The 14,132-nt window shown below is 37.7% G+C and overlaps 1 protein-coding gene across 2 annotated transcripts in view; it reads left to right on the forward strand.

Moving 5' to 3' along the window:
• Positions 1 to 14,132, forward strand: part of Dennd6a (DENN domain containing 6A) — a 66,523-nt gene that overhangs the window by 43,334 nt on the left and 9,057 nt on the right. For both annotated transcript variants that reach the window (XM_004864224.4, XM_087182320.1), the window contains 3 exons: positions 8,073 to 8,138; positions 8,248 to 8,312; positions 9,793 to 9,882. In XM_004864224.4, the coding sequence (XP_004864281.1) occupies positions 8,073 to 8,138; positions 8,248 to 8,312; positions 9,793 to 9,882 (221 nt within the window). The remainder of the gene's footprint in view (positions 1 to 8,072; positions 8,139 to 8,247; positions 8,313 to 9,792; positions 9,883 to 14,132) is intronic.

Consider the following 14,132-nt stretch of genomic DNA (forward strand, 5'->3'; position numbering starts at 1 on the left):
TTTATAGTCCTTTCATTTTGTTTTGTTTCTTTTTTTTAGAGAGGGTCTCATTGTGTAGTTCAAATTGGGCCTTGAACTCACTGCGTAGTCCAGGGTGGCCTCAAACTCACAGCAGTCTCCTGCTTCTGCCTTCTGAGTGTTGAGATTACAAGTGTGTGCTACCATACCAGGCTCATTCTGCTGGTTTTTATTTTATTTTATTTTATCTGACTTTTTTTGTGTGTGGTTTTTTTTTTTTTTTGGTACCGGGGATCGAACTCGGGACCTTGCGCTTGTGAGGCAGGCAGTGGCACCACTGAGCTAAATCCCAGGCCCTTCCTTGTTTGTTCTTAATTCACTTAGTAGAGTATATAGACTGTGAGCACAGGCACCAGGGATGCTTCAGTGGTTTTTGGCAAGACCTCTAGTGTGATTGTTTCTGGATGAGACGGGTCTTATGTGGGCACATATCTTGACAGAAGTGAAAAAATTATTTAAATATCATACTTTTCCCATTTATTTAAAAAATTTTCACTGTAATCAAATAATGTAATGTAAAATTTGCCATTTTGACTACTTTTAAAATAGTACAAAACTTATAATTTTGTGCAACCATCTCTACTATTTCTTGAACTTTTTCAATTGCCCCCAACAAGAAGCTTTGTGCCAATTAAACAATATATGTCTCAGGGCCGGGGATTTGGTGCAGTGGTGCTGCCACCTGCCTCGCAAGCACAAAGTCCTGAGTTCCATCCCTGGTACCAAAAAAAACCACAACAAACCAACAACTACATCCTTTTTTTTTTTTGGTACCTGGGATCGAACTCGGGTCTTTGCGCTTGCTTGTCAGGCAGCGAAACCACTGAGCTAAATCCCCAGCCCCTCAACAACTACATCCTTGAATGATGAAATAATAACAGTTTTAAGAAAACATTAATTAAACAATATATGTCTTACTCCCTCTAGCCCTTGGTAACCTCTATTCAAATTTTGTCTCTGTGAATTTAACTTCTACGTATATCATATTACGTGGAATTACAATATTTTTCCTTTTGTGTCTGGTTTTACTTTTATTATCATGTTCACAAGGTTAGTCTATGTGGAATATTAATTAAAATTTTATTACTTAAAAAAAATAGGGGTCGGATGTGGGGGCACTTGTAACCCGAGCACTCTGGGAGGCTGAGGCAGGAGAATTGAAAGTTTGAGCTCAGATTGAACATTTTAGTGAGATCCTATCTCAAAATGGGCTGGGGATGAAGTTCAGTGTGAAAGCCTTGAATTTAATCCCCAGTACCAGAAAAAAAAATTGTGATAAGATGCACATAACATAAAATTAATCATCTTAACTTTGGTTGGGGGCAGTACTAGGTATTGAAACCAGGGTCCCATGTCCTTCCTTCAGCAGCACGTATACTGAAACCAGGGTCCTGCACATGCTAGGCATGAGCTCTATCACTGAGCTGCAGCCCCAGCCCTGTATATTTTTTTCTTTTATTTTGAGACAGGTTCTCACCAGGTCACTCAGGCTGGCCTTGAATTTTTGATCTTTCTGCCTCAGCTTCCTCAGTAGCTGGGGTTATAGGTGTGTGCCACCACACTCAGCTTCCTCTTAACCATTTTAAGTATATAATAAATGCATTCACATTGTATTGTGCTTACCATCACATCTACTCTTCATCTTGCAAAAGTCAAACTCTGTACCTATTAAACCATAGCCCCCTAACCCCTCTCTCCTCATCACTCTTAGTCTCTATGAGTTTGACTACCTTATAATGTAAATGGAATCCTACTAGTCCTTTGGTGAGTGGGTTATTTTATGTAGCATAACATTTATCCACGTTGCAGCATTTATCATAATTTCCTTTTGTTTTAAAAAGCTAAATCTTATTCTATTGTATGCATTTTCTTTATATACATTTCCATTGTACTATATTTTCTTTATTTGTTTCCATTGTAGTATATTTTCTTTATCCATTCATTTGTTGATAAACATTTGAATTACTTCTTGTATTGTTCAGTATTGAACATGGATGTACAAATATCTTTTTGAGTCCCTGCTTTCATATCTTTTGGATATATATCTGGATGTGGAATTGTGGGATTATATAATGTGTGTGTGTGTGTGTGTGTGTGTGTGTGTGTGTGTCTGTCTGTCTGTCTGTCTGTCTATTACTGGAGATTGAGTAGAAGGGCTTTCACACTGAGCTACATCCCCAACCCTTTTTTTTTTTTTTTTTGGGTACCGGAGATCGAACTCGGGTCCTTGCGCTTGCAAGGCAGGCAGCAGAACCACTGAGCTAAATCCCTGGCCCCTCCCAACCCTTTGTGTATTTTTAATTTTGAGACAGGGTCTTGATAAGTAAGTCTCTGTGGGTGGCCCAGGCTGAGATGAACTTGGGGTCCTCCTACCTCAGCCTCTCAAGGTACTGGGATTTATAGGCCATGTGCCATCCTGCCTGGCTCTATGTTTATTTTTTAAGGAACTGCCATACTGTTTTGTTTTTCATTTCCACCAACTTTGCATGAGAGTTCTTATTTCTCAAAATTCTTATTCTTTTTTATAGTAACCATCCTAATGGATGTGATAAAGTATTTCATTGTGGGTTTCATTTATATTTCCCTGGTGATTAGTGATGTTGTATCTTTGCATTTCAGCTATTGCTTTTTTATATAATTTCTTTAGAATAATGTCTATTCAAATCATTTGGCCTTTTCAAATTGGGTTTTTGTTGACTTTTATGGGTTCTTTATGTAATCTATGTTCTATTCTCTTATCAGATAGGTTTTGGGCTGGGGATTTAGCTTAGTGGTTCCATCGCCTGCCTTGCAAGCGCAAGGACCCGAGTTTGATCCCTGGTACCAAAAAAAAAAAAAAGCATCAGATAGGTTTTGTAAATATTTCCTCCATTTTGTAGGGTATCTTTTTTTTTTTTTGAGACAGGGTCTCCCTATGCAATTCAAGTTGACCTTGAACTCACTTTATAGCCAAGGGTGGCCTCAAACTCAACTGCAGTCCTCCTGCCTCAGCCTTCTGAGTGCTGGGATTATAGGTGTGTGCCACCATGCTTGGCTCTGTAGGATATCTTTTCACTGTCTAGTTAGAGTCCCTTGATACACAAGTGTTTGCAATATTGATGAAAGCCAGTTTACCTAATTTTTCTTTTAATGCTTTTCTGATTGGTGTCATAGTTATTGAATTACATTTTTCTTTTAGTTTGAGTGTTTGGAGTATTTTTGTTGCATTTTGCAACTTCTTAAACTCAAGACCAGCTGTCCTGCATATGCTGCACAGGATAAGCACCATAAAGCCCTGCTTGGGATCCTGGCTTTGAAAATTCAAAACAATCTTAGAGGGTCAGTAAAGCTATGGAAAAATCATCTTGTTCACCTCTTCCCCTTCTTCTTCCTCCTCCTCCTCCTTTTTTTAGTTTTTTTTTTTTTGGTTTTTATTTATTTATTTTTTTTGGTACAGGGGATCGAACTCAAAACCTTGCGCTTACAAGGTGGTTGTGGTGCCGCTGAGCTAAATCCCTGACCCTTTATTTTTATTTTTGTCAGTATTGGAGATTGAACCCAGGACCTTCTCGCTGAGCTATATCTTTCTCTTTTTTTTTTTTTTTTCAGTACCTTGAATCAAACTGAGGACCTTGACCCTGCCAGGCAGGCACAGATACATCTCAATTCTTTTTATTTTTTTATTCTGAGTAAGGGTCTAGCTAAGTTGTCAGGTTGCTCAGATTGGGCTCAGACTTGTGATCCTCCTGCCTCAGTGACCTGGAGTGCTGGGATTACAGATGTGCACCACTGTGCCTGGCTAGAAAAAGGGCCTTCTTAGGACCAGGAGGGAAGGCACAACAAAAATATGGATCCAAAAATTCATAGCTTTACTAGATATGTGTATTTGGTTGTAACTCTGCAGAAGAATCAATCATTCATCATGTAAGGGCATTGCTCCTTCTGAGTTGTATCTATTTAATTTATCCATATCCTATTAAATGAAGAAATATCATTTTGGGGTAATGATGCTTAACATATATTACTTAAATAGAAAATGAATTCTGCTGGTTTATATTGAAATTACAAACTGATAATTTCTGACCAGAAATTGGATTTGATGATTTCACAACAGGAGAAGTAAAATATTTGGCTTATATCTAGAAGTGCAAATATGCAGAGGTACTATAGGGATGACTCTTAATAATGTTAAACCCTTCTTTTGTGAGCACTGTATACAATAGACATTGAAAAAGTATAGTACTTTTAAATTGAGTATTAGGATGCTAGAAATGGAGAATTTCTCTTGTAACTTATTGTATTGTAATAAATATATGATTTATGCATTAAATAAAAATTAGGTGATAATGTCATTTCCAATATAAAACTTTTTAAAATTTGCAATTATAGAACTTTGGTTCTTTTGTTTTTATTTGTTTGCAGAACTGAGGTTTGAACCCAGTGTTTTGCAGGTGCTAAGCAACCACTCTACCACTGAGCTCCATCTCTAGTCCACTTTACTTAATTGTATCTTTAAGACAGCGTCTTGCTAAGTGACCCCAGCAGGTCTTGAACTTGTGATCATTCTGCCTCAGCTTCCTGAAAAACTGGGGTTATAGGTGTGTTTCATCACACCTGGCTGCCATTTTGCTTTTTTGTAATAGACAGTGCATCTTTCTATCTAATTTTCTGTATATCTACAGTACAAGAATTAATGTGGCGAGGGTTAGGGTTCAGTGTCTTAGACCTGATGAGGTCCACTGAATCAGAGGAATTGTGTGAATAAAGATTGCTATTCTGGCGATATTCTTGCTGTTTCCTTTTTTTAAAAATAAAATTTAAAAACATATGCACCTGTATACATCTTCATTACTACCAAGAACTTATTGGTAGTAATATATGAAACTACTGCTCAATTATCCTCTGTGATATTCAGTAATTTTTATGCAGTGAATTTTTGGAAATAGTGTTCTGTAACAGCAGCATTAGTAGATAGAGGAGTTGCTGGCCTTTGTGACTTAGAGCAAAAGGAAATAAAATAAGCACATAAGTACTTAAGCTTATTCAAACCATTGTGGTTTTGACACTTGATATTTGGTTTCTTGGAGCCAGAGACAGACAAGTGATTTTAATTGAGTTTTCTGTTGAGTAAGTATTCTGTACTTATTAAGGGGAAGAAAAACTCGGCTCAGTGGAGCTCCTACAGCTCTTCCTCTTATCTCTCCCCTGCCCTGCATGCCTTGGTTCAAGTTCTTTTCCTACCCAGGAGCCATACATGCATACATGTTGTCCTCCAGTCTTCTCATTTATGCCTCAGGCTAAACTGTGCAGGATTAGCAAATCTGTTTTGGAGTCTGGCTTAGACCTGTGATCATGGCACACAGGATCACCACCTGGGGGCAATGAGTGTGTTAAAATTGCAGATTTAAAATTGCTGTAAGACTCTCATGTTTGCAGTCTCTATTTGTATTACATGTGAGATGTCTTTCTAGTGCCTCTTGATCTGACAGTACCTTTCTAGGTTCATTCCCTGCCCGTCTTAGTGTGAGGTCCATTTGTGCCGTTATGGTGTGGTGGTGAAGAAGGGCAGCTTTGAAGTTAGATTGCCATGTTTATTGCCACATATCCTGGCTTAAGCATAATATTTGTATATACTTGGGCAAATTATTTTTTGTATCTGATTATGACAGGGCTCAAAACCTGTCTGAATGGGGCGTTCATCACTCAGAATGAATGACAGAAGTAAACAGATGGTCCTAGTGCATATTAGGTGAATATCAGTGTTGTTCTTGCATTTGTTCCTTAGTCTGTGAAATAGGCATCATAAGCATATTTTTATTGTGAAGATTAAATGCAATAATTCGTGCAGTCTTCCTAGAGTTGAGATTAGCATAAAATAAATATTTAGTAAATGATGGCTATTTTCCTTACCATTATGTACAACTCTAAGCAGCATGCTCTTCATGCTTCTGGATTTAACTCTTTACCTAAAAGGTTTTTCCTCCTGTTTCCCACAGATAGCCTTTTATTTCTCTTATAAGAGTGCTTAAATGTCACTTCCTCTAGGAATCCTCAATAACTGGCCAGGATACTGTTCTTCCATAGTTTCTATCTCTCTTCTCTGTGTCTGTCCTTTGTCTGTCTGTCTGTCTGTTTCCCCCGCCAACTCCAGCACTGGGGAGTTGAGTTAAACTCAAGGGTGCTGTATCACTGAGTGACATCCCCAGCCCTTTTAATTATTTTGAGACAGGGTCTGCCTAATTTCTTAGGCTGCCCTCAAACTTGTGATCCGCTTGCCGTAGCCTCCCAAGTAGCTGGGATTACCATGGTGTGTGATCATGCCCTACTTGTTTATAGTTCTACCCTAGCACATACTCCTCTGTGTCATTATTTTCTTTGTCATATTTTGGTGTTAGACTATGAGTCCCTTTGTATTATGACTTAGCTGTTGTATTTCTGTATTACAAGTACCTTGAATTTACTGATATTTGCTGCATGAAAAAATAAGTGTGTATCTATGATTTTGCTCCTTTAATAAGATTCTGTTTAAAACAGAGAAGTTGAAATATATATATATATATTTTTTTTTTTTTTTTTTTTTTGAGTCAGGGTCTCACTGTGTAGTCCAGGCTGGCCTTGAACTCATGGCAAGCCTCCTGCCTTAGCCTCCCAAGTGCTGGGATTACAGGCATGCACCACCATGCCCAGCAAAGTTGATGATATTATTTTTCAGTTTCTCTGAAGGGTTGAAATTATTTCAAAGTAAAAAGTTTATAGAAATATAAATAATACATGCTCTTAAAATTTTTGAACAACATGATTGCAAGTGAAAATGTTCCCCATACATACGCTTATATATACCCAAACTAGCAGTTTGATCTTGTAATGAATGATTTAGCATAAAAAATATGTTATAGGTGGCTGGGGATTTAGCTCAGTGGTTCTGCCGCCTGCCTCGCAAGTGCAAGGCTGGGGATGTAGCTCAAGAGTACAGCGCCTGCCTGGCAAGTGTAAAGCCCTGAGTTCGATTCCTGGTACCAAAAAAAAAAGATAGAAAAATATGTTATAAATGTAGAGGCTTAAATTTAGACAGTCTCTAGATTGTCTTTCAATTCTGAGATTATTTTATTCTTCTGCAGAAAAGGGAAGAGAGGAAAAAAATCTTCAGTAGGTATGTCTGTGTCTTGAGGCATTTTTCTGCATTTTATGAGTTGTTTAGGTTGTTTAGCTTCCCTTGACCACAAGGCCAGGGCCATTGTGGATTATACAGACTGCTCAGCATGGCAGCTGACTCAGTTCTGGATGTGGCTCAGACTTGTGGTTGCATATATTATCACCACTTGGTGGCAGGGCTTTTTCTACATGCAAAAGCAGAATTTGGAGAGAGATCAGAAAAAGCCTTTTGAAGGGCCGGGGATGTAGCTCAGTGGTGCCTGGCCTGCCCAGCAAGCTCAAGGTCCTGAGTTCAATCCCTGGGATCAAAAAAAAGGAAAGAAAAAGCCATTTGAATAGTGTATCTTGCAGTCCTTTAGGAATTTCTTTCTTTTCCATTTCTCTAAAAGGATATTTTATTCCTGTTTGGCACATAAATTTTCGATTTCATATGTTTGACACAAATTTTACACTATAGATTGAGTAACAAAAAGGGAAAAATTTAAGTAATGATAGGTATGTATTAATGAAAGATCATTAATGTTTCTGTACTGTTATAAGAATCCAATATTTCCTTTATCCAGTTTTAAAATACCAGGAATAAGGGCCAGGGATTTAGCTCATTGGTGCTGAGCTTGCTTGGCAAGCGCAAGGTCCTGAGTTTGATTGCAGACAGTGTGTGAGGGGGTGAATACCAAGAATAAACTCTTACATACTAATTGATGTTTTTTGTTGTTGTTTTGTTGTTGTTTTGTACTGGGGATTGAACTCGGGTCCTTGCGCTTGTGCAGCAGGCGGAGAAACCACTGAGCTAAATCCCCGGTCCTCTAGTTGATGACACCTCTAATTAATGTATAGCCCCATAGATTATTAATCTTAGAAAATTCCAATTTTATAATATGTTATGATTATAATTAGAAGGTTGTTTATGATGTTTCCTTCAGGTGAAATTCCTAAGCAAGTTAAAGTGAAAAAACTGAAGAACCTAAAGACTCTGGATTCTAAACCTGGTATTGACTTTTACTAATTTTTAAATATATGCTTATCTGCATAGTTGGGTTTTTCCATTTACCTTCTTTTCTTCAATTCTTAGGAGTTTATACTTCTTTTTTTTAATAGGAGTTTATACTTCTTACAAGCCATATCTAAATAGAGATGAAGAGATCATAAAACAATTACAGAAGGTAATTACTTGCTTATATTACTAATTTAAATCTCTTTGTTTAGGTGTAGAATATCCATTTAGGCAGTACGTGCTTTTTTTATAATAACGTGAAATGGAATTTCACTTTCATTTCCTTTTTTTTTTTTTTTTGGTACTGGGGATCAAATGGAATTTCACTTTCAAACCAAAGTTTCATAAGAATTGAGAAAAGCTGGGCATGGTGGCCCATCGCTTTAATCCCAGCACTCCGGAGGCTGAGGCAGGAGGATCACAGTGAGTTTGAGGCCTGCCTGGGCTACATAGTGAGTTCAAGGCCAGCCTGAACTACATACACAGTGAGACCTTGTCTCAAAAGAAAAAAAAAAAAAAGAATCGAGAGACTGAAGTAGCAGCATTCAATTATAGACTTGAATATTGGTGTTGTAGCTACAGATGAGTGCCAATCATTGTAGAAACTAGAGAGTTATAATGAATTGTCATAGATTCTATCATGAGGTAGTTAACATCTAATAGTCGGAGATAAGTAGCATTTAAAAAAATAAATAGTATTAATGTAGCAAATATGAGGTCTGGGGATTTAGCTCAGTGGTGCCACGCCTGCCTTGCAAAAGCAAGGTCCTGAGTTTGATCCCTGGTACAGGAAGAAAAAAAAAAAGCAAATAATTTTTTTTTTTGGTACTGGGGATTGAACTTGGGTCCTTGTGCTTGTGCAGCAGGTGATAAAAAAGCAAATAAAATTGTCATCCCTATGCTAAAGTCTCCTGGGTTTTGCACTAAAGATTCTTTTTTAAGTTAATTTTTAACTGATATATTAAAAACATAAAATTTTTAATTTTTAATAATTTAATTTTGTTTGATGTTTTGATATATATGCACTATGTAATATTTAAATCAGGTTAAACATATCTGACTCCTCAAACATTTATCATTTCTTTATGGTGAAAACATTCAAAATCCTTTCTGCTAGGGTTTTGAGATTATAGTACATAATTGTTATGTGTGGTCACCCTGCTGTGCAATAGCACACCAAAACTTTTTCCTCTTAACTATAACTTATTACCCATTGATCAGCCTTTCTTCCTTTGCCTCCTTCCTTGGCTCCAGCTTTGTCTAAAGATTCTTTTCACATGGGCCGGCCATTTAGCTCAGTGGTTCCAGTACCTGCCTCGAAAGGTCCTGAGTTCAGTCCCTGGTACCAAAAAAAAAAGTGGGGGAGGGTGCCTGGGGATTTAGCTCAGTGGTACCTGCCTCGCAAGTGCAAAGTCTTGAGTTTGATCCCCAGTACCAAAAACGAAAACCAAAAAAAAAAGAGATTCTTTTCACATGATGTAACACAATACACTTCAAATTAAATTACTTTGAGTTGAAGTTCCAGGGTTTTTTTTTTTTTAATATCGATTATAAATGTGTATTTACAGAGCGTTTGAATTTGGTACTTGCCTATTGTTTTATGTTTCCTGACACTAGAATACAAGTTTCTCATTGTCTCCTCTTTTAAGGGTGTACAACAGAAACGTCCTTCTGAGGCTCAAAGCATTATTCTTCGACGCTATTTTTTGGAACTGACACAAAGCTTCATCATTCCATTAGTAAGTTAACAAATAGATCTTTGCTTAGTTTGATGATTTCTTGAAGGGTATTATAAATGTTTTTCCCATCCTCCTAACCTTAAGTTGTATGCTTTTCATGTTTAGTGATTTCAGAGAGACTTTTGCAAAAGACTTGGATTTGTTGTTGTTGTTGTGTGAATTGTGCAACTTTGGTAAGTTGCTTCTTACCTCGGACACTCAGTTTTGTTATTTGTATATAAGGCTGGTTCTGTTTCCCCTAAATAGCTTTTGTGTGAAAAAAAAATTTTGTTTTGTTTTTTTTGATACCAGGGATCGAACTCAGGACCTCGCACTTGCCAGGCAGACTTGGCGCTGCTGAGCTACATCCCCAGCCCAAAACATTTTGTTTTTTTGAGATGTATTCTTGCTATGTTGCCTAGGCTGTTCTCAAACTTGTGGACTCAAGTGATCCTCGTGCCTCAGCCTCCCAAATAGCTGAGAGTACAGGCATGTGCCACTACGCTGGGGTTATTGTGAACCTTAAATGAGATCATTGATAGGAACTTTAAAAATTTGGCAAAAATTAATTTTTTCTATTTCTAGTCTTTTAAAGTGGACACAAATTTGCTTAGACTAAAGCTGGTTTTAAGAAAATTGAACACAAATCATGAGATTAAATCCAACAATCGAGTAATAAAAAGTAAAAAAACTGGGGCCGGGGTTGTAGCTCAGTGGTGCCTCACCTGCCTTGAAAGCGCAAGGTCCTGAGTTTGATTCCCGGTACTGCAAAAAAAAAAAAAGTAAAAAAACTTAACAAGAAGATGCCTTTGACAGAAATCTGATCACCTAAGGTATGTAAGTCACCTAAGATGTCAACAGTCAGAAGTTGAAGTTCTTAAATTGCAAAACCAATTTAATGTAGGAACTATACAGTGGAGTTTGTAGCTATACTTTGATTTTTATTTTTTACTTAAGAATAAGTATCACGCTCAATCCATAGCACAATGAATGAATGAATGAATGGAAAGAAAGAAAGAGAAAAAGGAAAAGAAAAGAAAGGGAACAATTAGCATAGTTAAATGTAGTTTGCTTACTTCCCTCCTTTCCTCCCCATTCCTTTACTTCTTCCCTCCTTCCTTCTCTTTCCTGGGGATTGAACCCAGGGCCTTCCCACTAAGCTACATCCCCAGTCCCTTTTAATATTTGAGGTAGTCTTGCTAAGTTGGTCGGGCTGGGCTCAAACCTGCCTCTGCCTGCCTCAGCCTCCTAGAGTACTTGGGATTACAGGTGTGCAGACCACCTTGACTAAGTATAGTCTTTAGTAGACAGCCTGCAATCATTTAAATTAGACACCTAATATTTTTACAATCCTGTGACTATAAGGCCAAAATATTTATTTTGAATAAACCTCTTAATGTAGTGATTTTAATATCAGTTGTATTCATTCTTTTAAAGTTTACATTGTAATTTTCAAAATATATCATAACTAGTGTACTAAAGTTATTTATACTAAGTAGTTATAACTAATATCCAAATAAATGTTCTACCATATTGCTACAGTAGAGATTAATCAGCTTGATATATTGATTAATCTTATAGGTATAAGTATAGGTTAGTTTAATTTTAGTGTCTGTTCTTGGTTTTACTAAATTAGGATTGCAGCATTTACAGAATAAACCAGTACTGCAAGCCATCCAAGGATCGTATTATGTTATCAGCTCAGATGATAAATTACCATATGAACAAAATCAGATCTAATTCATTAAAAGGTGCTTGTGGAGGTTGTCAGATGGCATTTCCAGATTCCCCAATCTTATGGCCAGCAGAGGGAACCTCAGAGACAAAACACTTTATAAATTCTTCCAGAAGGATGCCTATTTCTTTCTTCCTAGAGCTGGTGTTATTTCATGGTGTACTTTGGGTACTTAAAGAGGAACTTGGAGGTTCGAGGGGTATTGTCAGGCCAGCTTGACCAGTCTTGTATCCTACGTGAGTTTTTCTTCAGGATGCTTTCCACTTCTTATCTGTCCTCTTCCTGGGACTAAGAGTTCTTGCTTTCTCCAGTGCCGTGGGCATCTGTTTCAGAAGCTCTTATGGTGTCCATGAGTGAGGTGGCCGCCACAGTGAGAGTTCTTGGAGCTACCGCATCCAGACTCAAGCTGAGCACCCAGCAATATTTCTTCCACATCGCTGTTATAAATGGATACTGGCTGGAATGCTGTTCCAGTTTCCATTATTGCTAAAGTATAATTCTATCCAGTAGCCATGTAGGTTCTCCTTCTGCATTGGGGGCTGCTTTGTGACGTGGGCTGGGAGAGTGGCTCTGACTGCTTGAGCATGGTAGGTGATGGGCTGCAGTTGTGCTCCATACCTTAGTGCAGGTCTGTCCAAGTGGGAAGCACGTGCACTCAGCCAAACTGATGTGAAATATTACGCCATTACTGAGTTTTGCACCTTAAGCAAGAGTTACTATAGAATTTCTGTCTCTGATAATTGTCTCTGGAACACAGTTTCATATAGCCGTGAGATTATAGCTCCATGATAACAGGAACTCTGTCTGTCTTGCCCGTTAGCATTGTCTCTGTTTGGCACATGGTGGCACATAAATTGTTTTTCAATTTTTTTTTATTAGTACACACTTGCACTACATAACGATTACATTCCTCATGGGGAGCTGTGTCAGGGAAAGGGATAAAAGTGACGAGAGTCGGTGAGATACAGGTGTTCACTGAAATGACCTTGGCTGCTGCCTTTCTGCAGAGAAACTGGCCATTTCCCCTGGGAAAGAAGTGTTATGTACAGATAGTCTTGAGAGCACTGTGAGAATCTCCTTGCTTTTAGCCAGACCCAAGACACTTTGCTGTAAGACATGCAGGCCTGTTGGCACCAAGCCACTTTTGTTTGAACATAGTACTTAAGAAACAAACAGACTGGGTAGTGTTGGCATTTTCTCTCTCACCTGCTGAAGGCTCTGTCTCATACAATATCCTTCCCCAGAGGATTCCTTTCATCTTTGGTGCTGTCCCTTGCCTTGTTGTGTGGTAATGTATTATTAGGCTATGTTCATATCTGCTGTACTTTTATGAAAAACTTAATCTCATCTATATAAAGTCATGATGTGGCTTTTTTCTGTTGGTGTGGATCCGAACCTCAACTTTCTGTGGCTGCATATATGTGGTTCCTTGCTGTTACAAGCTAGTACATGTATATAACACGTCTTCATCCTTTTTTTTCATCCCCTTTCCCCCCTCATTCCCCTCACCCTGCATCTCTTCATCTCTTTTTCTTTTGCAAAAGATCTATCTCCCTATTTCCTATTAACTATCTTTTATTTTGGTCTTTATTTATATTTTGGGTTTCTCAAATAAGAGAAACCGTGCAATATTTAAGCTTGTGTGTCTGTTTTATTTCACTTAACATTATAGGATCAAAGTGCCTCTATTTTTCTATAAATGACTCATTTATCCTTCTTTATGGCAGAATAGTACTTCATGTCTAAAGACCACATTTTCTTTATCTATTCATCTGTTGATAGGCATATAGGCCACTTCCAAGATTTAGCTATTAGGAATTGTGCTGCTGAACACATAGATATACATGTGATATAAAGTCTTTAATTCTTTTGGGAAGATACCTTGAAGGAGAGTAGCTGGGTCCAATGGAATTTCTATTTTTAGTTTTTTGAAGAATCTCCATACTTTTCCATAATGGTTGTTCTACTTTACATTCCCTCCAACAATGTTCAAGGGTTCCTTTTTCCCCACAGCCCCTCCAGAATTTATTATTTGATTTATTGATGATGAACTTTCAATGTTATTTTAATTTGCATTTCTCTAATGTGCAGAAATGTTGATCATTTTTTCATGTATTAGCCATTTGTACTACTTTTGAGAAGTGTCTGTTCATTTCAAATGCTCATTTTTTGATTGGGTATTATTTTGGGAGAGTCTAATTTTTTGAGTCCTTTATGTATTCTAGATATTAGTCCTTTGTCTCATAAGTAACTGGCAAAATTTTTCCTATTCTGTTGGTTATCTCTTCACTTTCTTGATTGCTTTCTTTGCTGTGCAGTAGCTTTTTGTTTCTTTTTTTTTTTTGGTACTGGGGATCGAACTCGGGACCTTATGCTTGCGAAGCAGGCGGCGGGCTGTGCAGTAGCTTTTTAATTTGCTATGATCCCATTTGTTGATTCTTGATGTTATTTTGTTTGATTTTTTGCTTTTTGGAGATTTTTTGTTTTTCTGTACTGGGGCTCGAACTCAGAACCTTACACTTGCCAGGCAGGCGTG

This window comes from Heterocephalus glaber, unplaced genomic scaffold (genome assembly GCF_053883595.1).
Source record: "Heterocephalus glaber isolate CG9 unplaced genomic scaffold, H.glaber_assembly_v1.0 deba00001472, whole genome shotgun sequence".
Lineage (NCBI taxonomy): Eukaryota > Metazoa > Chordata > Mammalia > Rodentia > Bathyergidae > Heterocephalus > Heterocephalus glaber.